Genomic DNA, 27,720 nt, shown 5'->3' with positions numbered 1-27,720 from the left:
ATAGGACCACAAAGGTTGAGATGCACTCTGGCACCTTTTTTACTTTCTATGCATGCATTTCCTTCTGCCATTGGTTTAAAGCCAACATCATTCACCTGGGTACCAGTAGAAGAGTAGGAATGACAGTCATCTCACCAAATACCAGAGACATAGTTTCTGCTGCCTACCTACGTGTGAAGAAAATACTGTTCTCCGCAGTATTTTTTAAAATATATATTTTTCTTATTTCTAGATGGACACAATACCTTTATTTTAATCTGTTTATTTTTATGTGGTCCCATGGATTGAACCCATTGCCTCACTCATACTAGGCAAGCAGTCTACCACTGAGCCACAACCCCAGCCCCTCTCCACAGTATTTTTATATCCAATATTTTTCTGAAAAAAGTGCTACAGTTAAGCCTCATCAGCAACATGTCAACTTTCACTTGAGTCAAAAGATAATACAAGGTCTGGGGTTGTGGCTCAGCCTTGCACTGGCAAGGCCCTGGGTTCATTACCCAGTACCACATAAAAATAAATAAACAAAATAAAGGTGTTGTTTCCAACTACAACTAAAAAAAAAATTTAAGAAAAAATATTTTTTAAAAAAGATAATACAGTAACAAATTATTTTGATTAGGGTTATTCAACTGTGCTTCGAACGCTTACATCAGGCTCAGCTACTTTTGCCATAGAATTATCTACTTATCAAGCCATGAGTCCTCAAGACCAACGTACACTGCTCACCCGGAGAAGTGGTTCATCCTAAATGTTTTAGGTCCTTGGAAGGAAATTCAGTAAGACCAGTTTTTATTTTATTTATTGGACAAATCACTGTTTCGGTACATTCAAAAAACTGGGACTGGAGTTGTCCATTCTAACTTAAATGAGAATGTGCTTTGTTTATAGTAAATATACCTGAACCATGTTGTTTCTCTATGAAGTTATATGAAGATTTGCTGTAAGGTTTTTATTCCTTTGTTTAACTTCTCTCACAAGAAAGATGCTAATTTTCTGTATGTAATGTAAAATAAAAGATTCAATCATAAAAATAATTTATTTCAAAAACAGTCCCATAGATCCTAATTTACATGATTTCAAATCAAGTTGATTGTAGTACAGATTGTTGTGGTCTTTTTCTCTCATGTTTACATAGTTACAGCTTGTTCTCATGGTTAACAATATCCAGTAAACAGCGGTTCTGCTTCTATTCCACGTCTGTAGGCAGATAACATGAATAAAATATTTTTGTTAGAAGCTTTTTTCCCAGTTATTAATGCTGTAATTTAGCAATTCTCAATTATTTAATCTACTTTTTAAGATGGCAGATAAGTTACACTAACTTTTATATACTTATAAAATATTTGTAAAAGTCCAGATATATCTTTTTATAATGTATTCCCACCTAAAAATGTTCCTTTACATTAAGTGACCACTTCTTAGTTGACATTGCTGTTTATAGCAAAAACAAAACAACACAACCCCAGAAACTAGTTAACAACAAATAATGAACTTCAAGGTACCCTAGTTGGAAAAATATTTGTCTTACTTGACCATTCTGCAGCGGTGCCTTGTTAGTCTAGCATAAGCATCACCAAGGTCCCTGATATCTCTACGACTCCAGAGTCTTTCACCAACAGCACTTGCCCGAGGCCTGAAATTTAAACCATATGTCTCCCAAAGCAGTTTGAATTCATGTTTTCTTAAGTTACAGATTGGAGCAAATTCTTAATTGTTTCCTACTTGCACAGAGAAGGAAAACTAAAGCATCTTAAATCTTTTCACTTAAATTCCTTACCATAATCTTGGAGTAAGGTTAGTTGCATCCACATATTCTCCCCAAAGACATGCTTCTCCACCAAGGATAAGTTTTTTCTGTTTTTCAGTACCTGCATTAAAATCATTGAATTGATATAAGTTGAGCAGTTGCAATTCAAAGTAAGTACAGAGGCAATACTCCTCTCCTGTAGGCAGTAGGACCTTTTATAACTTCACAATGCTTATTAGCATACATAGACTAATGTGGTGGGCTAGTATTAAAGATACTTTTTCATTATGGTTTTATACAAATATTTGGACAGCAGAATTCATCTTTCCCCCATTTTCTATTAATAGTTTCCCAGGAAATACAAGTTGGACTATTTTTTTTTTTAAATGGGCTATGATCTACCTTCAATTTTTAACTCATGGTATTATAGGGAGAAAAAAACACTGAATACCTAATAATGTTTTTATAGTAATTTTGATCCTTTGATTCTCATTAAATGCAGAGAGTCATATCATTTGTCAGATCTTTAAAATTTAATAGCAAAACCCTTTTTCAAAGGAAACTTTATACTAAAGACTAATGTACAAAGGAGAACTGAGAGTGTGAAGCTACTGCTCAGACATCCCTTTCCACTCCCTTCCCCTCCCAAGATACCTATTTCCAGGACCCTAGGACTACACAGCCTGAGTTTCATGGAATAAATGTCTTAAAAGGTAACAGTCAAACATCTTCAAATATAGGAAGCAAATGACAAGACTGATCAGTGAAAATGGACGTAAAATTTAAGGGTATACTTTTAAGTTTTTATTTAAGTACATGGTTTCTTTTATAAAGTTTAAAATGATACTGAATCTTTTTTAAATGAATAAACAAAATCAAGCATCAAGCATAAAAGGAAGAAAATTAAGTTTTTGTGGGTGGGAGGTTAAGGAAGAAAACTAACAAACTAAGGTAATGATGCTTGTTTCACTTACCTGAGAAATTAAGAGGTTCCACTGTATAGTATTTTCTCCAATCTTGCCCATAACTAATCCAATCCAAGTACCAAGGAGCAGAAAGGATTACAGGGAAGCCAGCTGCTGTGATGAGCCTTAATTCCTCAAAATAATTTAAATCTTTCCACACTTCAATTACTGTACCTGGAATAAGCTATTAAAGTCACGATTGCAATATACATTATTAAGTCTAGTAAATACAATTGATGACAGTTTTAACACATTATGGCTAGGAACATAACTTTATAAGGTTCTCGAAAAACATTTTCTTTCCCCTTTTCCCTAAGATTAGTGCAGTGTACAGCTATTTACTCTTGTGCATTTCCATCACTATTCACATTTCATCAACTGCAAGACTGGATACTTAGTTTTTTAATGTAGTGCTGGGGATTGAACCCAGTGCCTCACACGTGCTAGGTAAGCACTCTACCAATAAGCCACAACCCCAGCCCTGGATGCTTAATTTTTACCTATAGAGGACACCTGTGAGTGCAGTGAACTGAGACGTGCACTGTAGTCCATTTTTTACCACACTACTGTTTTACTTACTTGCAAATTCCTAGTTGCCCCAAGGAAAATAAAGAATTCTGACACTCAGAAAGTACTATTTTTTTCAAAAGTTCACATAAACAATACTACCTCACAGATTGTTTCTTTTGCTGAAAAGAAACTTTTTAGTTTGATTCCATCCCATTTATTGATTCTTGGTTTTAATTCTTGTGCTATAGGAGTCTTATTAAGGAAGTTGGGGCCTAATCCCACATGATGAAGATTAGGGCTTACTTTTTCTTCTATTAGACACAGAGTCTCTGGTTTAATTCCTAGGTCCTTGATCCATTTTGAGTTAAGTTTTGTGCATGGTGAGAGATAGGGGTTTAATTTCATTTTGTTGCATATGGATTTCCAGTTTTCCCACCACCATTTGTTGAAGAGGCTATCTTTTCTCCAGAGCATGTTTTTGGCACCTTTGTCTAATATAAGATAATTGTAATTTGTGGATTAGTCTCTGTGTCCTCTATTCTGTACCATTGGTCTCCCTGCCAGTTTTGGTGTCAATACCATGCTGGTTTTTGTTACTATTGTTCTGTAATATAGTTTAAGGTCTGGTATAGCAATACCACCTGCTTCACTCTTCCTGCTTAGAATTGCTTTAGCTATTCTGGGTCTCTTATTTTTCCAGATGAATTCCATGATTGCTTTTTCTATTTCTATGAGGAATGCCATTGGGATTTTGATTGGAATTGCATTAAATCTATAGAGTGCTTTTGGTAGTATGGTCATTTTAATAATATTAATTCTGCCTAAGAGCAAGGTAAATCCTTCCATCTTCTAAGGTCTTCCTTGATTTCTTTCTTTAGGGTTCTGTGGTTTTCATTGTATAGATCTTTCACCTCTTTTGTAAAGTTGATTCCCAAGTATCTTTTTTGTTTGTTTGTTTGTTTGTTTGAGGATATTGTGAATGGGGTAGTTTTCTTCATTTCCTTCTCAGAGGATTTGTCACTGATGCCATTGATTTATGGGTGTTGATTTTATATCCTGCTACTTTGCTGAATTTATTTACTAGTTCTAGAAGTTTTCTGGTGGATTTTTTTGGGTCTTCTAGGTATAGAATCATATGGTCAGCAAATAGAGCTAATTTAAGTTCTTGTTTTCTTATATGTATCCCTTTAATTTCTTTTGTCTGTCTAATTGCTCTGGCCAGTGTTTCAAGAACTATGTTGAATAGAAGTGGTAAAAGAAGGCATCCCTGTCTTGTTCCAGTTTTTAGAGTGAATGCCTTCAGTTTTTCTCCATTTAGAATGATGTTGACCTGAGGCTTAGCGTAGATAGCCTTTACAATGTTGAGATATGTTCCTGTTATCCCTAGTTTTTCTAGTGTTTTGAACATAAAGGAGTGTTGTATTTTGTCAAATACTTTTTCTGCATCTGTCGATGATCATATGATTCCTATCTTTAAGTCTATTGATGTGATGAATTACATTTATTGATTTCTGTATGTTGAACCAACCTTGCATCCCTGGGATGAATATGTATACTCAGAAAAATGAGAAATTATATCCCATCTATGTATGATATATCGAAGTATGTAAGTACATTCTACTGTCGTGTATAACTATGTAAAACAAATTAAGTCATCTCTGAAAAAAGTAAAAAAAAAAAAAAAAAAGACCACTTCAGATTATAAGTGAAGCACAACCTTTACGGGGGGTGGGGGGGTAGCTTGACTATTCTAGGCAGGCCCATAATGTTATAGTTAGATAGGATGAATGAGTTCTGCTGCTCTGTTGCACAGCAGGATGACATTAGTTAACATTAGTTAACAATGTTCTATATTTGCATGTCTCAAAATAAAGACACGATTTTAAATGTACTGAGTATAAAAATGATAAAATTTAAAGTGGATATGATAATTACCCTAATTTGATCATTACACAATGTATTCTTGAGTCAGAATATCACATTATACCTCATAAATGTGTACCATTACTATATAAAAACAATAAAGACAATATATCCCCCCCCAACACACACAAAAAAAAACCCCAATACAACTTACTATAAAGCTACCTTAATAGCCATAAAGAGTCATTTGTTTTTATCTGTTCTGCCCTTCTGAATAAAAAGGAACTTAATTCAGAATACTTCAACTTCTGATTAATGAGACAGGGGAAGAGATGAGAAAGAGGAAGCATTAAATCAAACATATCATCAGGACCAGATAGTTTCACAATTCTTACCTGTGCATTATTATCAAAAACTTCTTGCCAGACGATGGGTACTTTGTTTAGGGATGCAATAATATTCAGAAGCCTAGCATTACAAAAAATTTACAAAGTTATTTCAGATTACAAGTTTAATAATATGTTTGAAATGTGTACATTCTCTACCAAGGATTACTTGCAACATTGAAAGATATCTTTCAGTATAACACGGCTATACAAAATCAGCTAAAGTTACACAATGACCCAAGAACTTCCTTCTTTCTAGCTTATGGCACAAGAATCTAACGTAATAGAGGGAATTAATAGCCCTTTGCTATGTATGAGTTAAGTATGCCCCTAAAATACAAAGAAGTGGCCTCAAATTGAATTGGTAGCCAACTTTCAGGAAAGTACAAACAGTATTTTCTGGTAATTTCATGGTATCTTAGAATAAAGGACACCATCATCTAGCCTGTCATATCACCTAAATTATATTCCACTGTTGGCTGACAGTCCACAAATACTGCATTTAGGCAGTACTGCAGGATAAATGGGAATGCGTCTTGTAGAAGGCTGGATAGGAAAAAGGCTGGAATGTGGCCGTGCCAAATAAATGATACAGAGCAAATTACTGCCTACAACCTGTTCTTGTATGACTCATGAACAAAGCATGAGTTTTACATTTGTAAAGTATTGTTTTAAAAGAGGATGTGCAACTAAATGTAGCCCATAAAGCCTAAAACATTAACTCTGGCCGATTCAATTAGTAGTTCAGAGCAACACTGTCCAGTAGAAATTTTGCTGTGATGGAAATATTCTATATTTGCATTTTTTACTGTGGTGGCCACTAACCTGATCTAGCTGTGGAACACTTGAAATGGGGCTAATATAACTAAAGAACTGAATTTTTTAACTTGAATTTTAGAAACAAACAGCTGCATGTAGCTACAGCTACCATATTGTATAGCATGGGTAAAAAGTAAAAGAGGTGTTCTAGGAATTAATAAGAGGGAAATGAATTCCAGGACCTGCATGGTGGTGAAAATTTTGCAGGTAGCCAAGGGCTTTGAGCTGAGCTCTTAACAGATGATTTCATTCCTGTATTTCAACAGTTATTGCAAAATAATTAAGTCACCATGTTAGTGATTTTAAAAAAAAAGCAGTGTACGTTACTTCTTTCTTCTGTGGCTGTTTACAACATCTAGACTTTGGCAAAGTGTGGACACAAAATGAAAAAATAACACATAGTACTAAATAACTTAAATTTTTACAAAAGCATTGATAGCAATAGGCATTCAAATAACTTACTTTAGCGTATAGAAAGATTGTAGTTTTGTATAATCTTCACCAAAGCCTTTTTTCTTCATGAAATTTTGGATTTGGGGATTTGATGCCCTTAAACAAAAATGGTGATTAAAATTTCACTAAAGTTTTAATATACCAAATTTATTTATTTATTTTATTAATCTTAAGTGCTGGGGATTGGCTCCCCAGCCTTTGGAATCCTCCTGCCTCACCCTCCCAAGGAGCTGGGATTATATACCTACTGATCTATTATTTAAGTGCACATATCCCTAACATCAATGTGCAGGCTTAAAATTGGTAGGGGAGAAAAGAAGCCTAAAATATTAATTATGAGTTATTTTAATTTTCCATTGCAATTCTTCTTCTAGAAGCTGACTTCCCATAAAACAAACAAACAAACAAAAAACCCCAAGCGTTTTACCTACTCACTGATTTCCTCTAGCTAGAGCTATTTGCAAAATCTAAGAATATTTGAAAAATCCCTCATTTAATCATTGCCCTCTTAAACTAAAGGTATTCTTATTCACTAGTCTCTTACTATTTAATCTCCATGATCTTTAGCAACTTGATTTCCTTCCTAAGCTTTTACTTTATAGTACTACCCAAATTTTCTTTAAAAATTCATGTCAGGAGTTGTGTTGCCCAGTACATACTCCAGAAAGCAGAGATACTATATCCCAAATCTTCCCTTTTCATGTGGCGCCCTATACACCTACTTCAAATTCAACACTTAAAAAAAAAAAAAAAAGGATTTAGAATAGCCATACCAACATTCAAAATTCACTTCATCTCCTCCCAAATGAATGAACTGATCTGGAAACACTTTACTGACTTCTGTGAAAATTGAAGTCAAGAATGCATAAGTTGTATTTAGAGTGGGGTTAATAGGCCCAACACCTTGTATATGTTGCTCTGGGCTGTAACATGCAGTCAGGAGGTTTTTCTGACCTAGAAGAGAAGACAGATTCAGTTTTAGAAAAGAGTATTCAATCTCAAAGACCTGGTTTTATGCATCATCGTGATATAGATGCTTCTTCATTTATGATGGTGTTACATCCTGATAAACCCCATTGTAAGTCGAAAATACTGTTAAGTAAAAATTGCATTTAACCCAGCTAACCTACCAAATATCACAACTCAGCTTCCTAGTACACTATGAGCATGGGTTGTTTATTCTTGTGGTTGCTGAACTGGCCAGGAATTGGGCTCCTTAAGTGCCCTTTCTATTGAAGCAAATCAGTGATCTAGGAAAACTTCAAAATTCAAAGTATGGTTTCTAATGAAAGCACATCACTTGACACCATGGTAAAGCAAAAAATGTTAAGCAGAACTTTAAGTCAGGATCATCTGAACTTTATTTTGTTAAAGCTATAAGAATTTTTCAAAAGAATTTTTTTTTTCTTTTTAAACTGGGGATTGAACTCAGGGACACTTGACCACTAGGTCACATTTCTAGCCTTATTTTGTATTTTATTTAGAGACAGGATCTCACGGAGATGCTTAGCACCTCACTTTTGCTGAGGCTGGCTTTGAATTTGCAAGCCCCTGTCTCAGCCTCCTGAGCTGCTGGGGTTACATGCGTGTGCCACAGCACCTGGCTAGAAATTTTATACAGAAGAGATAAGCATGTTTACCAAAAGTTACTATGGAAATTTCTATCAAGTAAAACAAGGGAGAATGGTTTCTTGAACGCTCTTTGTCTCTGTTTCCCTTTCCACCTGGTGTCTGAGATTTTATTCACTGCAGATATCAATGATTCCCAAATCTTCAGCTTCTTACAACCCTTTTTCTCAGGCTCCAACCCATATTTCAGATTTCCTGCTTGATACTACTAGAAAGCCTAGCTGCACTTCAAATATGATCTAACAAAAGCCAAATTTTCCATTCCTGTAAGCTTGTAATAGAACCTCTTTGAAATTAAAAGCCCCAATTGTTTTTTCCCCTGCTTCTTGACAAATGATTTTTTTTTTCCTTTAAATTTCATCATGCTGAGAATAGAAACTGAGAAATTTCTCCTGTCCTGACAAACAGAAGTTGTGGCATATCCTCTGGCTAGCAGTTTACCTAGCTAACTCTACTTGCTAGCTTATGTTTCTGTAAATTGTAACCTCTTCTATAGGACCAGAGAAAACAAATTAGCTGCTTTTCTCCAGTTTTGGAAAAATTCATTTTTCCTTTTTACAATTTTTGTTTATTTCTTATGCAGGAAGACTACTGACTCCAACCAGCAGGGATATGGTTTCTTTAGTTTGGATGACAAGCTCCCTCTCTAGTTTCTGATTGTCACTTCTAGTAAGGAGATAACCAACCTGTATAGTTCATTTTCCTGGAGTCAATCAGTTGCAAAGTTCTGTTAGTTATATTTGTGGAATATTTTTCCATTCCATTTCATTTCCATTATCACCCTCCTGATCTAGAACCTCAGTCTCTTCCCAAGCTATCACTTTTTACAAAGTTTTTCCCCAAATATGGCTCCCATCATGTTACTTCTCTGCTCAGAAACTTTACACTGGTGTCCTGATAAAGCTCACATTCTTCAACCAGGGCCTTCTACACTTTCCCAAATATATTTCTCACTATTCCTTATGTTTGGCATAACAACAACAGTATTTATTGGGCAGTGGTAAATGCCAGGTACTGTAAGTTTTATATTCCACAAAATAGTTTTTTATTTGTTATTTAAACCTCCAAATAATTACATAGTACTTATTTTTAATAGCCCCATTTTACAGAAGGTGAAACAGAAGATGAAATGTTATGTAAGTTGCCCAAAGTTTAGCTTCTAAATGCAGAAGCAGAATCCAAACTCAAAACAGTGTACCAACAGAGCCCAAGTTCTTAATCACTGCCCTGTCGCCCTCTACTGTTTGCCACACTCTACTCCCATGAAATTCTTGTTGACATCTCACTCTGCATGCCTCATGCTGTTCCACCAGAAAAATGAATGTATTCTTTGATTTCTCAAAAGCATTTTAAGTGTTTCTTCATCCATGAAACTGTTTTTTCTATTTGCTGTAGTCATTTTTTATGTTTTCTTTTTCCTTCAGTTTTTTACTTTAGGCAGTATCTAGACAAAGTGATTTGTTCACAGTAGATATGTAATAATTACTGAATCAGATCTGTCAATAGCACTACCACTGTGCAAACCACAATTAAGAAAAAAATGACCAAACAGCAATCTGTAAATGAGAGATGTGAGACCTGAAATGTTCGCTTTTCACAACTTACAAAACACAAATGCCTTACCTTTTCCCCAAGACTCTGTATGGCCGGGGCTATCAAATTCTGGTATGATTCGAATCCCTCGTAATCGGGCATATTCAATCACCATATGAACATCATTTGGTGTATAAACATGAGACGAAGAATAGCTTCCCTATAATATTCAAATTAAAATGTTCAAAGTGGATTTGGACTTGAGAATTATTAACAATTCTGTTTGCATTTTGATATTAAGTAGTCCATGAAATGCTGGATGATTCATTTAAAAATAATATAGTGTTAGTTTCAGGGGTAGGAGATCTGTAGAAAACAGCAAATTTTTGCTAAATCACACATATTCAAAGGACAACCACCATTTGGGGGCTTTTGTTAAATCATTTTACCAATATGTTCTTGGAACACTTTGGATTAATCCCATATTTACTGATTGCTCTGTCTCCACCAATATCCTAACTTCATGGAACCATACAACAAAACAGAAACAAAAAGTTTGTCTCCAAGTTGAAACCTCTGAAAACACTACCCTTATCAATTTTAGAATTGAAATTTACCCATTATAACAAAACCTAGCTTTTGTCTGTCAAAGCTGCTTTAATCCATCTTATCCCATTATCACAGGTGCAGAACACCTATAAAAATATAGTAATTGACATAATTATATAACATACTATAATTATACAATATTAATATCGAAACTATGATTTCCAGCCTATTTTAGTGCATCTATGTCAATTCCATCGAAATATTCACAGAATTGGAAACTTGGGACTTAGTGGGCTAATTACTATGTACTTAGAAAAATTCCGCCCTAGAGTCTGAGTGACCCAATTGTTTTTAAAGAATACCTCAGTCCCATTTGTATCACTTGAAAAATTAGAGCTCCATGTTGGTTATAACCAAAGATAAGGTCCATTAAAAGGCATTGCTTAGCACCTTTCTCAAAGCATAGGCCATAAATACTCAACTTGTGAAAAATAGTATTGAACCTCCACCCACTATACTAAATTTGTATCTAATTTAGAGTACATCTGATTGTCAGTTTACAGTTAAGTACAGGGGAGAAGTGGGGAAGCAGTCAGCAAAGCCCAGACTGTGGGAAGCTATGGGGCAAACATCTCAAGTTTCTTAAGCCACAATTTATAATGGAAAAAAAAAAGAGAAAAAGAGAGAGAGATAATTAGCAGATGTATTAATTGGCTACAGTGTCTGGACCTCACCTATATTTCAATGCAAATAAATAAAACTTTTTTTTTTAATTATAAAAAAGGAGCTGGGATTGGTAGCACACACCTATGATCTCAACAACACAGGAATCTAAGGCAGGAGGATCATTAAGTTTCAGGCCAGCCTCAGCAATTTAGTGAGCTCCTGGGTTCAGTCGCCAGTACCTGTCCCCTGCCCCCCTTCCCCAAAAAGGAAAAGATACTTGGGTAAATGTGAACACTGAGTATCTAGATTATTAATTTTTTAGCTGCAGCAACATATTGTTATTTTTTTTTCATAGTACTAGGGACTGAACCAGAGCAATGAGGGGTGCTCTACCACTGAGCTACTATTGCAGCCCTTTTTATTTTATTTTATTTTACTTTTTATAACCTTTATTTTATTTTTACGTGGTGCTGAGGATTGAACCCAATGCCTCATCCATGCCAGGCAAGCGCTCTACTGCGGAGCCATGACCCCAACCCCAGCCCCAGCCCCTTTTGAGACAGGGTCTTGTTAAGTGCTGAGGCTGGCCTCAAACTTGCAATCCTCCTGCCTCAGTCTCCCAAATTGCTGGGATTATAGACATGCACCACGGTGCCTGGCTATGATTATGTTTCTTTAAAATACCAGGTCTTTTTTCAAGTGAGAGATGATGTCCAGAAGTTGTGAGACAGTCTGCAGAATACAAGTGACAGACTGCCATGTACATGATTGAAGCCAGGTGATGAAAACAAGGGAATTCAATTACTCTATTTCCGTATATGCTTGAAATGGTCTGTCATAAAGGGTAAACCAAAACAAAAATACAAGTGCTGCTAGCGTTTCAGCCTAGACTACATCATAACATTGGAGAAAGTTTTGGCATTGTGGCCACAGGACAGAATTTAGAGTACTGGCCCTGTTCCTTCCTAACTGCACCAAACTCATCTTCCTTGGCCTTTGTGTCTGCCTTATTACAAGGCAGAGAATGTCTCTGTGTTGGCTGCTTACTTTGTATTATAGGGGGATTAAACTAGGTGACACCAAATATCTCCCCAACCCCACTTCCTATAGTAGTCCAGTCGAATACTTCCAACAGAAACTACCAGTTTTCTATGAAAAGGCATTCATCTCTAAAATTCTCTACTTCATATGGGTTTTCAGAGAGAAAAAGAAATAACCCATTGACACAGTTCCAAACAATTCTGTTTAAAACAAACACACTGTTGGACTACTTGACAAACCTTAACTATTGATATTCGTGAATTATTCATGTTTCCTACATAAAGTTTTTAGAATTTTATTTGTATTGCCCATAGAGATTACTCACATTTACAATAACATAACATTTTCAATAATAACAGGAACATAACATCCCCAGCCCCAAAAACATTTTAAACCATAAATATCTTTTACACTTAAATGATAATTAATAAGAAAAAACACCTATGTTATAAACTTCTAAAGAAGCTATACCAGAGATTTTTATAAGACATGATACAGTAATATGAATGACTTACTTTATTGCTTAACTGAGGAAAAGTGGTGCTCTGATAAGGGAAAGACTGGTCATCCACTATGTGCCAGTGAAGAACATTAAACTTATTAAAAGCCATGGCATCCTACAAGCAAAACATGTTACAAATTATATACCACAGATTCAATATACAATATAATGCACAAGATAATTACGTATCTACATCTAGGTTTGCTTCCAATAAGTCAGCCTCCTTTGAAGATTTCTTTTTCAGTAAAGAAAGAACATGGAAGAAACATAAAATCTTTATCATACATGGCTTACACAACATTTCAATATTCAAAAAGCCTACACAGACTATTTATTCTTGACAGCTGTAACACTGCTCTATGGGAAGAGAAAAGGCCTATGAAATTCCTAGTACTTAGGGATCTGATGGGAACAGAAAATAGTTCTTGGCTGCTATTGTGTTTGGGAATTGAGCAGAGGGAAATGGGGCATTCATATAAGTATGAAGGCTGATAATCCTGTAATTAAATATATTGAAAATATATGATTTTAGATACAGATACAAGGTGGTCATTGGAATTAATTGTATCAGTACCAACTTGTGGATTTTAATATAGATCAGGGATTAGCAAACTTTACATAAGGGTCAGATGGTAAATATTTCAGCTTTCAAGCCATGTAGTTTCTCTTGCCACTACTCCACTCTGTAGCTGTAGAGTTAAGACAGCATGTAATCAAACGTGTAGTTGTATTTGCAAAGATAGAGGGTTGTGAGACTATGATATATATATTTTTTGGTTTGGTTCGTGGCTTCTGGCTCATAAATCCCTCTCCAAGCAGGCTATAAGAAATCAAAATTTCTCTTCCCCATGGTGAGTCATGAACTCTACTCTTCCATGGCCTTTGTGTCTTAGAGCCGGCTATAAAGAAATTTTGTGACATACTCTTGTTGATAGTAGGTTTTAAGACCTTCCTCATTCCAAAGGTGTCCTACCCCATATCCTGGAGGGAGGAATGCTGCACAGACAGGCCAAGAAAAATGCTAATGCAGACAGGCCTTAGTGGGTTACCCACCCAATCTGTTAGCATTAGGTCATACCCTTTCTGTCTACTACATTTCAACAGAGTTGTCCATACCTCCTTCATCCCTGTGCAGTGATGTCTCCAAAAAACCCAAAAGGACAGGGTTTGGAGAGCTTCCAGCCTGCTGAACACAAGGAGGTTCCTAGAGGTGGCACAGCGAGAGTGGATCTCTTTCCCTATGTCCTTTGCAGTATCCTTTATAGTAAAGTAAATGCGTTTCCCCAGTTTCTGTGAGTCATTAATTGAACCCAAGGAGGAGAAGGGATATCTGGTCAGTCAGAAGCACAGGTAAAACAACCTGGAGCTTAGGACCAAAGTCTGAAGGAGTCCAGAGAGTGAGCCCTCAACTTGTGCCATCTGACACCATCTCCAGGAGGATAGTGTCTGAATTGGATGTGATCAGAGAACACCTGCTATTATCTGTTGCAGAACTGATTGCTTGCCATCCAGTGGGAAGAAATCCCCACATCTCTTAAGGTCACAGAAGTTTTCTGTGTTGATTGTTGTATAGCAGAAAAAAAAAAACACCACCACATTTTGTTCTTCCTGACAAATAGTGGAGAGTTGGATTCAGCCCTTGGGTTGTGGTTTACCAACCTCGGATACAGACAAAGAAGTAGGCACAACACTTAAATCTGGGGTGTCTTGGTAAAAAGTACAAGTTTTTGGTACTTTTACAAATTTAAAATTACTTTAAAAAAAGAAAAGCAAAAGACAAAATTTCTACAGCTTTAGAAACTAAAGCCATCTGTACTGGTACAAGACGATAAACGAGTAAAGACAAAGTTAAAAAACTGACTTGTTACATTTATGGGAATTATTGAAAGCAATGGAGAAACTATAGATTGCTCAAAAATGATGTTGGGATTACTGGGTAACCATTTGGAAAATCTAAAATTAAAATATCTATCATTATAATACACTAAAGTAAGTTCTAACTGAATCAAGAATTTAATAGGAACTAAAATACTAAAAGAAAATTTCAAGTTATTTTTATATGTATACCCCTGTCATGGAGAAGGCCTTTCTTGTATATCTCCAAAGGCCAAAACAACTAAAGACTGAACAATAATACTTCATAAACGAATTAAAATCTCTGTAGGCAGAAGATATAATAAACACAGTTTAAAAAACAAAGTTAGAAAAATTTTACAATAGCATATGAAAAGTATATAAAAGTATCAATGACACATCTACACATATAACATTGAAAAGGAAGGCATTAGCATTCTAGGAGACAGAATGAACAAGGAAGTCCAAATTAAAACCAGGAGATAAAACTTTATCCGCTAGCAGAGTATGGCACAGATGTGCCTGCTATTGGCCAAGCATATGGTATAGAGAGAATAAGGTCCTTTAAATAGGGAGAATAAGCATACCACATACTTGGCCAATAAGAAGATGAACCAAAAGACAAAATATGCATCTTTAAGCCTAGAAATTCACTTCTAAGACTTAATCCTCAATAATAATAATAATAATAATAATAATAATCTTGACAAGCATACAAATAAATACATGTCATATATGTAAGAATGTTTATTCTGCAGTTCTGTTTATGATTATAATAAATTCAACCTTGATGTCTCAGCATCAGAGAGCTTAAATATACAAAACGGAACATTCAATTCTTGAAAAGGCTGCTAAAGTACAATCTCATTTCAGTTTCTTAAAAAGTCACATCATAGGGCTGGGGACATAGCTCAGTGATAGAACACTTGCTTAAAATGTGCAAGACCCTGGATTTGATCCTCAGCACCAGAAAAGTCACACTGAATTAACATTTTTAAAGTCTAGAATAAGAGACATAAAAGTTAACGTTGATATCTTTGGTAAATGAAATTATGGGATGACTACTTGTTCTGCCTATTTTATGCTTATGTATAGTTGGAAATTTTTACACTAAGAATTTATTTCTTTCATGAAAGTGACAATAATGTCTCTGGGAAAAGAATGCCAGGTATTAATATAAATGCAGAAATAATTTTTAGTAGCATGATATATTCATAAATCAAGTGAAGTTGCACAAAACATAAGAGGACAATCCCTACCCCCACAAATTGGCAGGTAACGATGGTGATGAACCAATAAAAAGTCTGTGTGAGAAAACTGTTTTCAGCCTTCTTCCTAACTCCCATTATGAGGTTCCATGTTCCTTTGGAATACTTCCCTAGGTATAAAGAAGCACCTAGTTCCCTTTCTATGCCACTTTTTAAAAAGTAGAGGTTACAATATCAAAGAACAGTAATTAGAAGTATGGTAGCCTGTATTTCAAACCAAAAATTTAGCACGATTTGACAAAGGAGGTACACATAGAGGGCCAGTGACAGCAGTCAAACTATTTTTTTTCTTAACCAACTTCGCTAAATATATGTTGTCTGTGATCCTCCAATGAAAACAGGAGGGTGATCCCTGAAGAGAGCCTTCACTTCACAGCTGAGGAAATACACTACCTAAGGAGGGAGAAGAAAGCCCAGTGGTGGGACTTCTTAGAAGAAAACAAATCCTGCTCTCCAACCTGCATGGCAACGTAATTAACCAGCATAAAATCAAAACACCAAGGGGACACATCTCCCAATGGACAGTGGAGAAGAATAAAGTGATTACCTACCAGAGTTTTAAGAATAGTCTTAACGGACAAGTAGTGTCTGGATGTATCAATTAAAACACCTCGATAAGGAAATCTTGGAGAGTCAACAATGTTGGATTCATTGATGGTGAACTATGAGACAAAATAAAAAATAAAATTTTGATTTAGCTTTAGGATTTGGATTCAATGAAGATTATATTCAATCTATACAAGTACTGGACACAAGATTCATTTACAACAACCAAAAATGAAATTTACATTCACTAAGAACTATTTTGGGAAAAGAAATTTCAGGAAGTTACTGAAGCTAAAAGCTGAACAGGTTACATTTTTCTAATAGTAACAGTAATTTTTAGTAATATATGATATTACTAAATAATTTTTAGTAATATATAATAATACTTACAGCCCCAAAAGAATCTTCATAAACTAGCTGGCTAAAGGTCTCTAAACCTGAGAAAAGTAAAATTTATTGCATTAACTTATAAAAACAATAAGTTGAGACCAATGTTATACCATCCAAACAGACTCTTAAGCAGGTAAGGCAAATAAAATTAAATATAGTTATACCTATACCCTCTGAAAGGTAGTGTTGCATCTAGGCTCTAACATATTCTCTAAAATCAAGGCTTCCTTATGGTGTTTTATTTATGGCTGCAAAGCTTTCTTCCTGAACATCTTTTACTCAAGTGGATTGTTTCTAGTTCAGGCTAATTCTCTGGCTAGACTTGACTTTATCCAGATTCATTTTAGCTGACCACTACACAGCCAGGGAAAATTTTAAACAGTTCAGTCATTTTTGCTATTCCTTCTCAACTGATCCTCCTTAAGTACAAGTTTGGGAAGGATAACTACAAAATTTCCCCTCAAACGACATTCTACTCAATTTCAGTTTAGAGTATATTTCTTTGAAAGTCTGATAGTAAAGAGAAAATAAAGACTCTTTAGGATCTAGTTGTTACATATTCTCTAAAGCTCTTCACATTGTTAAGGATCATGACAAATAACAATAAGGATCTGTTCTCCTGAACAGACCTCAGATAAAGATCCAACTAATAAAAGCTTAAAACCACATACTATTATATATAAAAACTCCAAGTGATTATGATTACAGTAATATTTGTAGTAATATCTATAAATATTTTCATTTTTTATTTTCAAATAGGATTACATCATATGGCTATGGCTATAAAAACACATTAACAATGTTATTTTAGATAACCCGAATCAAATCCAAAGCTTTTTTTAATTTTAATTACTGCAACTTTGGTTGGTTAGCTCATATGAAAATTTTCCTTTTAAAAAAATCTGTTATAATTGGGTGTGGAGACACATGCCTATAATCAAAGCTACTGTGAGGCTGAGACAGGAAGATCTCAAGTGTGGGGCCAGACTGGGAAACTGAGTGACTGTCTAAAAAGAGAGAGAGAAGAAAAAGGGCAGGAAATGTAGCTCAGTGGTGGTGCATCCTGGGTTCAATGCCCAGAGCTGCTTAAAAAAACAAACAAAAAACTTGGTATTTAGAAGACAGTGCAGTATCTTTCTTATCTACCTAGAAGAAGGGGTAAAAGAAACTTTGAACAGTAGAAGTAAATGTCCCTAAGCCAAATTTTCAGATTTGGATCATGAAATTCATAGGAAAAGCTTTCAAGGTTTCTCCTTGCCAACTGCCTGTACCCAACTCTAGAGCACATTTTTCATTTTTCATTGTTCCTGTAAACTTGGTTATATTTATCCACAGGAATTTAAAACTGGGGAAGAGTTTGCTTGCTACTGAAGACAGCAAGAAATGATAACTGACACAAAATCCTTTAATCAGAACAGATTGGAGTCATTTATAGCCTTATACACATTACAGTCCCAGGAGCATCAATGAATAGCAGCTCCACCGGAGTATAACACTTTTTAAATTTTTTTTTTTTGTGTGTGTGTGTGTGTGTGTGTATGTGTGTACAGACAGTACTAGGGATTAAATCCAGGGCATGCCAGACAAGTATTCTACCATGAGCTACATCCCTGGCCCAACCCTCATACATTTTTTTAAAAGGCCAAATGAGATTTCTTTGTGCTCTAAGTAGTGAATCTTTCACAGAATTCATTTTGGAACTATTCAATAAAGCATTCTGTAACAGGTCCAAGGCAGCAGTTTTGCTGTTCTTGATTTCACAAAGCATCAACTGAATATGTTCCTTTACTAGAAATTAACAATGAAACGGTGTAGAACTTACCTCTCAATACTCCCCAAACTCTGTTGGCCTTGAGGACAGCCACTGGTTCTTGCACAAGTAAAGAATCTGTGGTGGCAGGGGGTAACTTCTGTTAATCCCTCAATAGTACACAATATATTTGTTAAACATATCATTGATATTTCTGCACCATTCTTTTCTCTGAGCACCAACTTGCTTCTCTAACTGCCTTCCATACATCTCCACTTAGGTGTCCTAAACTTAAGTTCTTAAGCTCTACCTGCCTAAAAGTGAGCTCTTCACTTCACTGTATTTGGCTTCTGCATTTCCATTTCCCTTGGTCCCAGCATCAGCATGCACTCTGTTGAGTTGCTCCAGTCAGGGACTTGGTGACATCACCATGATACCTCATTTTTCCCTTCAGGAGAGTTATGCTCTCCAATTGTGCCTCCACGGTGTAGGGTCCTAGTTAAGCTAAGGTTTTGGGGTCAAAAATAAAAACATTCCTCAATGCCCACAATTCCTTGGTCACTTGAAATTTCTACTCCCTTTAAGGCCAGAAAGTTATCTCCACTCTTTTCCTGTCCTTAACCCAGCTTCCCTCAATAGTATCTGAAATCTGCCTTAAGACTCTTTGTTAATTCCTTTTAGCTTAATTCAGCTTTGTCCCCTTCTATAATGGGGCTCTCTTTGGCTGCCTCTGGGCAAAGAGGGGCTCATCTCTCAATTTTTGAAATCCTACTCTGCTAAGGTTGACCTAATATTTGTTTCATCTTTCAGAGAGGTCTGGGGAGCCAGGTCAGGGTAAAGCACAGGAGGGTACACAGCTTAAAAGCTAAAGGGCATGACAAATGTAGACTTTGCCTTAGGGAAGACACTCAGGGCTGGAGGTTAATGATTTGATACTGCATCCTCTGGTCTGGATCATTACCCTCTATCACCCAGACTACTGTCACAAGACAATTGGCTGCAGGTAGGGAAAAGAACTGTATCAGTCAGGTGACTCTCAACTGAGAGTCTTCTGACAGCAACCTTTTCCATTAGAGTTAGCAAAACACAGGCGGTATTGGTACTGTATTGCTACTCTGAGTACTGCCATACCCTTTCCTCTCTAGATAGCAAATTCTTAATCAGCTACTTTCCCCCACTGACATTGTAACTTCACAGTCTCCTAGAAGTAGTAACTAAGAGTCAACTAGAAACATGAACATGTTGGAGTACTTGATGACAATCATTTTCCAAAAGCTGAAGTCTAGATGATATGAAAAAAGGATTCTAATTCAACTCACTGGAAAAATAACACTTATGGTAATTAGAAGGTTTGGTTTTCTAAACACATGGATATACAGCTATAGAATTTCAGTTTTTATTCAAAAACCAAATTATTAACAATTATCATCTCCCTGATGAGTAGAAGCAATATCTTGACTCTTCAGTTACCTCCTTCTGTACCTGTCTGCATATAAGTATTTTTGCTTTTGGAAGGTTCATATACAAATAATATCCAAAATATTCTCTAAAAATAAAATATTACAATAAGGCTGAAATCCCCTTTGAGATGTCTGACTAGCTCTTTCTACCTTCCTCAGAGGAAACACTAGTTCTTTTCTTGGGCATGTACATACATGTAAACAAGAAAATGTATTGTTTTATGTGCAAGTTCCTGTGTGTGTTGACATATAAATAGTATCCTCAGGTATATATTACACAACTTCCTTGTTAACTCAGAAGTTTATCTTGGCAGGTCTGCCTGTATGTTCTTTATAATACTTTTTCTTTATTCTTAACTGTTGAACCTTAAGTGTGGAAAGACTTGATAGCCATTTCTCTATTGATAGATATTTAATTTTTTTCCTGTAAACTTTTTTTTTTGATTAGAGCTTAATGGTTAGACATTTAATTTTGTTTATAAATCCTGATTATTACAGAGAAACTGCATTGAACATCCTTGATGTATGTAACTATGTCTTTATAGCAAAAACTAGTTCTTAGGGTATGCCTGTTTTTATTTTTAATAGATAGTACTTGTTTGGTTTTATTTTAATTTTTTTTTTTTACTATTTTGCAATGGAGATGGAACCCAAGGCCTTGTATATGTTAGACGAGCACTCTTCACAGTGAGCATCATCCCCAGTACCTAATGCTTTGACACTTGTCATTTCTTTTAATGTTTTCTTACATTTTGGACATTTACTATCTTGTTATTTCAATTCATATGTGTTACTTTTATCATTATCATCAACTGATATAAAGACTTAAAACTAGTTTATTCTTCAGACTGGAAAAATTCAGTCATCTATCTGAAGAAGCTTCCCTTTCAGATTAAAGAGTCTGTAGAGCTGACTGGAAGATAAGCTATAAGATTCCATTCCATTTCCACAGTCCATTTTCTAGAACTGACACGCTGACATTTGTATTGTTGATGTTAATAAGACAGAAAAGGTTCCTTGGCAACACACTGGCCACTTCTGTCTCAATTCAGACTGCGAAAACTACTTCATGTACCCTCTGAGCGCTGAGTACCCACTGAAATCACATGGCTGATGTTGGTAAATTATCCTGTTACTCTCTGGAGAATAGTTGTAGAACTAAAAAGAAATGAAGCTGTTTTTTCAAAGGGATGCATTAAGAAATCTCATCTCTACCAGGAAGATGAAGACCTGCACTTAACTGTCTATGGAAAGAATTCTGAGAACAAAGAATATCACTCTTTTCTAAAATATTTGCTAATCTTTTTCAAATAATTTTTTTTCTAAAATATTTCTATCTTTACATCCAGTTCCCCACTGTGGTCTCTCTTGCACTAATCTTATATTACATATATTCTCACATTGCCCCTCATTGATTCCTTAGTGCAATTCCACACTATTTCTAGGTAGCACATCCCTTAGAAAAGGCATGTCTCATTGTTTATACCTTCCAAACAATTTAGGAAGAGTCCTAGGGAGTAATATTCTAGTAACAACAAAAAACCCATAGGGCAGATGTTGATTATATTGTCATATGAACAGCTCTAATCACCCCAGCCCCAATTCTGCTTTTTATATGTAAAATCAGATTATAAACAGAGATCATGCCTATAAGCACAGATTGTCTTCAAAGACCAAAATTATTATGAAATTATGTCCCAAAATAAGAGTTATCAGCAAGAAAACTCATCAATACAATGATAGAACATTATCGAGCCATTAAAAATGAGGTCACAAAAGAATATTTAGTGACATCCTAAATGTTTATAATATATTATTATACAAAAGAATACAATAGCAAATATCCTAAAAGCAGAATCCACATGTACAGACTTACTCCTGTTTTCAAGGCAATGTTTATGTGCTTATATTTACATCTAGGTACATTTAAGTTTTGCACTGCCAAACAAAATACACACACACACACACACACACACACACACACCTGAAAAAACTGGTTAATTCTGAGTGCTGCATTTATTGTATATATAGATTTTCTACTGTATTTATATTACTGTTATAATAGGTACTTACAGGACTCATCTGAAGTCACACTGGGGAAAGCATTACACTCTGACTCAAGGACAACTGAGACAAGAAGTTGATTTAATTGTGCTCCAGTTTTAAATTTAGTAGGTCGACGCTGCTGTTTGTAGGGACCAAAAATATAGTCATGGTATCTGTGGAAGGAAAAAATTTAAATAAAATATAAAAGCGTTTTAGCCAAATTTTAAGTGCCTATGAGCTAGTGGACACTGTTGTCAATTCTCCAATTTATGCCACCCACTCAGTCCAGCTAGACATTTTTACCCCAAATTGCATATATTTGCCTGGGCCACTTTTAAAAAATCCTGATGTCTAGACCTTCAGAATCAGAATTTCTGAGAATGAAATTGTTACAATTTAGATATGAGGTGTCCCCTAAAAACTCCTTTGTTAAAACAGGAGGTGAACCAATTAGATTATGAGACCTATAACCAAACCAATCCATCCTTGTTTGAATGGACTAACTTGGTGGTAACCTAGGCGAGGTGGGGCATGGCTGGAGGCAGTGGGTCACTGGGGATGTGACCTTGAAGGGCTCATCTTCCCTCCACCCTCACCGGCTGCTTCCTGGCTGCCAAGAGGTAAGAACGGTTCCTCCACCAGGCCTTTCAGCTATGATGTTCTGCCTCATCTTGGGCCCAGAGCAATGGAGTCATCTGACCATGGACTGAACTTCTGAAACTGTGAATCCCAAAAAACTTTTCTTCCTCTAAGTTGACTTGTCAGGTATTTTGGTCACAACAAGGGGAACCTTGACTAACTGACTAATTTTTTCTCAGGGTCTCATTAGTTGGTTAGGGCCTTGCTAAGTTGCTGAGGCTAGTCTCGAACTTGTGATCCTCCTGCCTCAGCCTCCTGTGTTGCTGGGATTATAGGCATGAGCCACCATACCCTGCTAAAAACCATTTTTTTTTCCCTCCTATACCAGGGATTGAACTCAGGGACACTTAACCACTGAGCTACATCCTCAACCCTTTTTTTGTATTTTATTTAGGGACAGGGTCTCACTGAGTTGTTTAGGGCCTCATTATATTGCTGAAGCTGGCTTTAAACTGATCCTCCTGCTCAGCCCCACAAGCTGCTGGGATTACAGGTGTGTGCCACTGCGCCTGGATAGAAACCAATTCTTAATAGTTATGGGGCACATATGTGTGTTCCTTTCCAGAAAAAAAACACAAGAAAACTCTTGTGATGCCCGAGTCAGTTGTAGTTATGCTAGAGATGGCAGAGAAGAAATGGAAAGAATATGGCTCTGTGGTGACACGGTTGAGCCACTTAGTCAGCTAGCCATAAATTCTTCGCTACCCGTGGACTTCCTATTGTGTAAGTAAAGTTTTCTTGTTGCTTGAACTAGATTGAGTCTGGGTTCCTGTTACCTTTCAACAAGAGTAATGTAGCTGAATAAGGTAGGTGATAGGTAACTCCAAAAAGTTCACACCCACCAGCCCACAGAATTCTCACCAGAGCCTTTAAAATGTGCCTTATGTTAGCACATATCCGAAAAAAGAGAATATTAAATAAAAATTTTAAGGTGCTGAAGAATAAAGATCAGATAGGCTTTAGAGCAATGGTTTAAATATTTTATAAATTTTGATAAGTCAGAGGTTGTATATGCTAAGCATATGTAAGAACATCTTGTAGCTAGGCTCAGTGGTGCATGCCTATAATCCCAGTGATTAGGAGGCTGGCAAGTTCAAGGCCAAACTCAGCAATTTAGTGAGGTCCTCAGCAACTTAGGGAGATCCTGTCTTAAGATAAAAAAAAAAAAAAAAAAAAAAATGTTTTTTAAAGGGCTTGGGGATGTAACTTAGTGGTAAAGCACCCCTGGGTTAAATGCCCAGAATCCCACCCGCCCCCCCATCTTGTGCTTTTCCAGAAATGGAAGGATAGGGAGGTGAACCAGTGAAAAATAGAATGGCTGAACTTTCTCACTGGAAAACCTTGACGTACTTAAAAGAAATTAAAACCATAAAACATATAGTTAAAAATAAGATGATAAATTGTATATGTATTTTGCCACAATTAAAAATAAAAAAATTAAAAAGAACTTAAAGAAGTTGAGAATAAAGTTAGTGGTAAATCACTTGCCTAGCATGTGCAAGGCCCTGGGTTCGATCCCCAACACCACAGAAAGCGAGGAAGGTTAAAGCTGCTGGCCATCTGAGAACTAAATTAGGTGCTAGTTAAGCTTTCAGGAACTCAAGGAGCAAAGATACTTATTCATTTTAAAAATAAGCATGTGGGAAATCCTATTGCAGGCTTGCACCGAACAGCCAAACTCCCTGCCTGTGAACAGCATCCTATTTCAAAGCAAAGTGTGTGATATAGCTCAAGCTCTTCAGAGATAGGAGCCATGCAATTCTGAAAACTCTGGAATCTGGGCTGTGTGTGTGTGTTTCTGACCACCTGGAGCTTTCTGAACACCCCAAATCTCCAAATCTTTCCAACCCTATTACGCTTTTACTCTGAGACAAAACCTGCTGCTCCTGAGCTCCTAGAATGCTTGCCTGCATGTTTTCAAGACTTAGCCATGCTTTATAACTTGCTTCCTGACAATGGCAGGTATAATTATTAGCTGCTTCCTATACAGGTCATGAATTAGTCAGGCAAACTTCACGTAATAACATTTATACCTGTCTTACAATACCAAGCCTTGTTTTCAAACCATCTCACAGCCGATTCAAGTCCTGGTTATTTATCCACCATTAACTTACATCACTTATGCTTTCTTGCCATACTCCTATCACCATGCAAAATGAAAATCCAATTTTACAACCTGAACCCCAAAGCATGGTAAGGGTGTATTTTAGAGATTTCCAATCCTGGTCATGATCTTCTTTTAGATGACCTTCTAGTAAATTTTCATACAATCCTGAATATCCCCCAAGACAAGCAACTACTTTGGTTTTATATCTTCACAGTGGCCATAGCATTCCAAACTCTTAGCAGATTCAATACCAAAGACTCATTAGAGCACGTCTTCTTCAATAGGGTGCCAACATCCATTTAGTTGTATAAAGCAAAAGGAAAATATGAACTTTCTTGTGGTAGAGAATGTGCCATTTCTTCCATTAACATCTTGGGCCGGGGCTGGAGATGTGGCTCAAGCGGTAGCGCGCTCGCCTGGCATGCGTGCGGCCCGGGTTCGATCCTCAGCACCACATACAGACAAAGATGTTGTGTCCGCCAAATACTAAAAAATAAATATTAAAATTCTCTCCCTCTTTCTCACTCTCTCTCACTCTTTAAAAAAAAAAAAAAAAAAAAAAAAAAACATCTTGGGCCTTTCTGAGCTCCCTTAAGCTGGTTTTATGTCTTCCCACCAGCTGTTTGCTGTCCTGCTGGTGAAATTAACTATACTTTTATCTATTAGGCATAGAGACAGAATCTGGGAGTGGAAAAAGGCAGAATCCTTCAGGACAGTTTCACCTACATAGGTCTCACGATGAAGGGTCAGCAGTTGGCACATTCAAATATATCCCCAAATGCAACCTGTATTTGCAAATTATGTGGTTAGCAAGCTAGCTCTATGTGCTGCCCTCCCTGGATTGGAGAAAATGGGAGGTTAAATAAATCAAAGATTTGAGGGGATCTGTAAAAGAGGAAGCAGAACAAACACATGACTGGTGTTACAGGAAACAAAAAGTAAAGCAGATATTGCCGAAGCACTGGCCACAACAACTGAGCCCTGCCAAATGCACTCATCTTGCCATAGAACTCCCTTCAACTAAGCTGTCACTTCCCGACAAAAAGCGGTGTCCTCATCCATCTCATCTGACCTTCCAGGGCGAACAGGGCGACTGATTCTGGACAACTTACATGTACCATTTAGTATCCTGCACTCAAAACAGGGTATCTGAGCACCCGGGCGTCTCTCAGGAGGCAGAAAGGGGAAGGAAAGCGATTTTCCGTCCCCGCCCTGCCATTTTGCACCCCTGAGACCTAGGTCAGGTCAACTAGAGTGCTCTGGGACGGGGTTCTCGCCTCTCCCGCCCCGGGACGGATCCCTTCCCCGCGGGGCCGGAGCGCTCACCGCCGAAAGGCCTCTTGCAGCAGGGAGCAGGAGGGACCCGCCGTGGAATTGGGGCCGTGACCGATCGAGAATTCCTTGGGGGCTAGGTGCAGCTGGCGCTCGAAATCCTGCACCGACAGCGGCAGGGGCCACAGCGCCGGTCCGGGCTGGACCAAGGCGCGCGGGGTGTGCGCCAGCAGCAGCAGCAGCAGCAGCAGGAGCCGCAAAAGCCCCGGAAGCCCCGGCCTTCCAGAACCGCGCGGCGATAGCTGGCGCTGCTCCATGGCCGCTGGGCTGCAGTCCGCAGCCTCTGCCTAGCCGGAGTCCCGAGGTCTGACTTCCCGCCCGGGCCTTGTGGGAAGAAGGCGGCTGGGCGTGAGTCACCGAATCAGATGACCCGGGCGCGGTTCGCGGGACTCCGCCTCCACGCCCGAGTCAAACCTTCCCTGTGCGCCCCTGGCTGCTCGCCAAGGCCATACCAGAGACTGTATTCCCGGGATGCTTCCCTGGTAGCTGCAGAACCTCAGATGCATAATGGCCAAAGGCCAAAGTCGGAAATGGACCAGGGTCCTCACGGTGCCAGGGCTTTCAGACTTGGCGCTCTTTCTGGCCACGCTCTGGCTTCTGTAAAACGGGAGAACTCATACCTCTGGGTCACCTCTTTCTTTCCCCATCCCCAAACACCAGATAATAGAGATGGTAGCTTATTTGCTCTAGACTTTTGTGTCTAGCAAACTAAAACCACAGATCTACAGCAGATATTCAAGAAACATTGAAGAGTTGCTAGGAAAGACTTAAAAAAAAACCAAAAAAACATGATGCGTGCTCAAAGTCAAGTTCTTCCATAAGAGCAAGCCTCAGTGCCATGCTATTTCCTCCTGTTATACTTAACATAAATTTAACTTGCAGTACCCACTATCACTGCCACGTTTATTATCAATTAAAGACTAACGGCAAAATGTTTCCAAGATTTTGATACTGGTGATTGTAACAGTGGTCCACTTCACCTTTTGAATGTAGCCCTCATTGTGCTGAGGCTTATTTTTAAAAGGACAGGTTTTGTTTTTTCTCTCTTCTCCCCTTTCCCCTCCCTAACAAGCTTAGGGAGACATTGTTATCTTTTCTTCCCCTGGTTAATTTTCCTTGCACACACCCACTGCAGGAAGCAGATGTCTGCCAGAGGACCTAGGAAGTGAATAGCTCCCAAATTAACAAGTGAATCCTAACGCACTATCAGGGCACCTGGCCCTCCCTATCAGGGACCCTCCCTACCAGAACACATCTGGAATGCAACCATTGAAGAGTTTCTTCTGAAACTCTGTTCCTCCAGATGGGCAGAACCACAGCCCCGGGGACAAGAGTATGCTGTGTTGCTCCTTTGGCTAGCAAAGCAATAAACCTTCTTTTTCCTTTTTCTCAAAACCATGTCCTCATTATTAAATTGTCATGAACTGGCATGGGGCTTTCAGAAACAAAATTGGCACCCCACATGGGACCCAAGAGCAGATCCCGCTCCAGCTTTCTTTGGCAGGCCTGGCACTCCAAGCAACCACACTTCCATGCTGAGGATGTAAGGTGAACTTTTTTGAAAGCTGACTACTGGAAAGTTAGGAGGTGAGCAAGTATGCCCCTGGTCAAACCAGAGGAGCTATTCCTGTGAGTAAAAGGGAGGGATTGAGAGATGTCCCA

The 27,720-nt window shown here is 37.4% G+C and overlaps 2 protein-coding genes across 8 annotated transcripts in view; one reads left to right on the top strand and one right to left on the bottom strand.

The window, feature by feature from the left end:
• The window catches only part of Gfm2 (GTP dependent ribosome recycling factor mitochondrial 2), a 62,286-nt gene extending 45,795 nt beyond the window's left edge, over positions 1-16,491 (top strand). For 4 of the 7 annotated variants that reach the window (XM_076857148.1, XM_076857149.1, XM_076857145.1 and 1 more), the window contains one exon: positions 623-1,239. In XM_076857148.1, the coding sequence (XP_076713263.1) occupies positions 623-751 (129 nt within the window). In that variant the 3' untranslated portion in view covers positions 752-1,239. Of the gene's footprint in view, positions 1-622; positions 1,240-16,129 lie in introns of those variants that run through there. The other 3 variants (XM_076857151.1, XM_076857150.1, XM_076857147.1) reach the window with 2 other exon arrangements.
• Hexb (hexosaminidase subunit beta) lies at positions 1,021-26,372 on the bottom strand. The gene is given in 15 exon segments (XM_076857153.1): positions 1,021-1,159; positions 1,161-1,200; positions 1,532-1,636; positions 1,781-1,871; positions 2,725-2,899; positions 5,484-5,556; positions 6,756-6,842; positions 7,520-7,700; positions 9,999-10,128; positions 12,680-12,781; positions 16,340-16,450; positions 16,725-16,771; positions 18,547-18,612; positions 22,008-22,153; positions 26,053-26,372. Coding segments are annotated over 15 exon segments (1,638 nt in total). The 5' UTR covers positions 26,316-26,372; the 3' UTR covers positions 1,021-1,138.
• Between the last annotated feature and the right edge of the window lie 1,348 nt (positions 26,373-27,720).

Source organism: Callospermophilus lateralis, chromosome 5 (genome assembly GCF_048772815.1).
Source record: "Callospermophilus lateralis isolate mCalLat2 chromosome 5, mCalLat2.hap1, whole genome shotgun sequence".
NCBI lineage: Eukaryota > Metazoa > Chordata > Mammalia > Rodentia > Sciuridae > Callospermophilus > Callospermophilus lateralis.
Note: the sequence above shows the minus strand (reverse complement) of the source record. Positions and strands in the feature narration are given on the sequence as shown.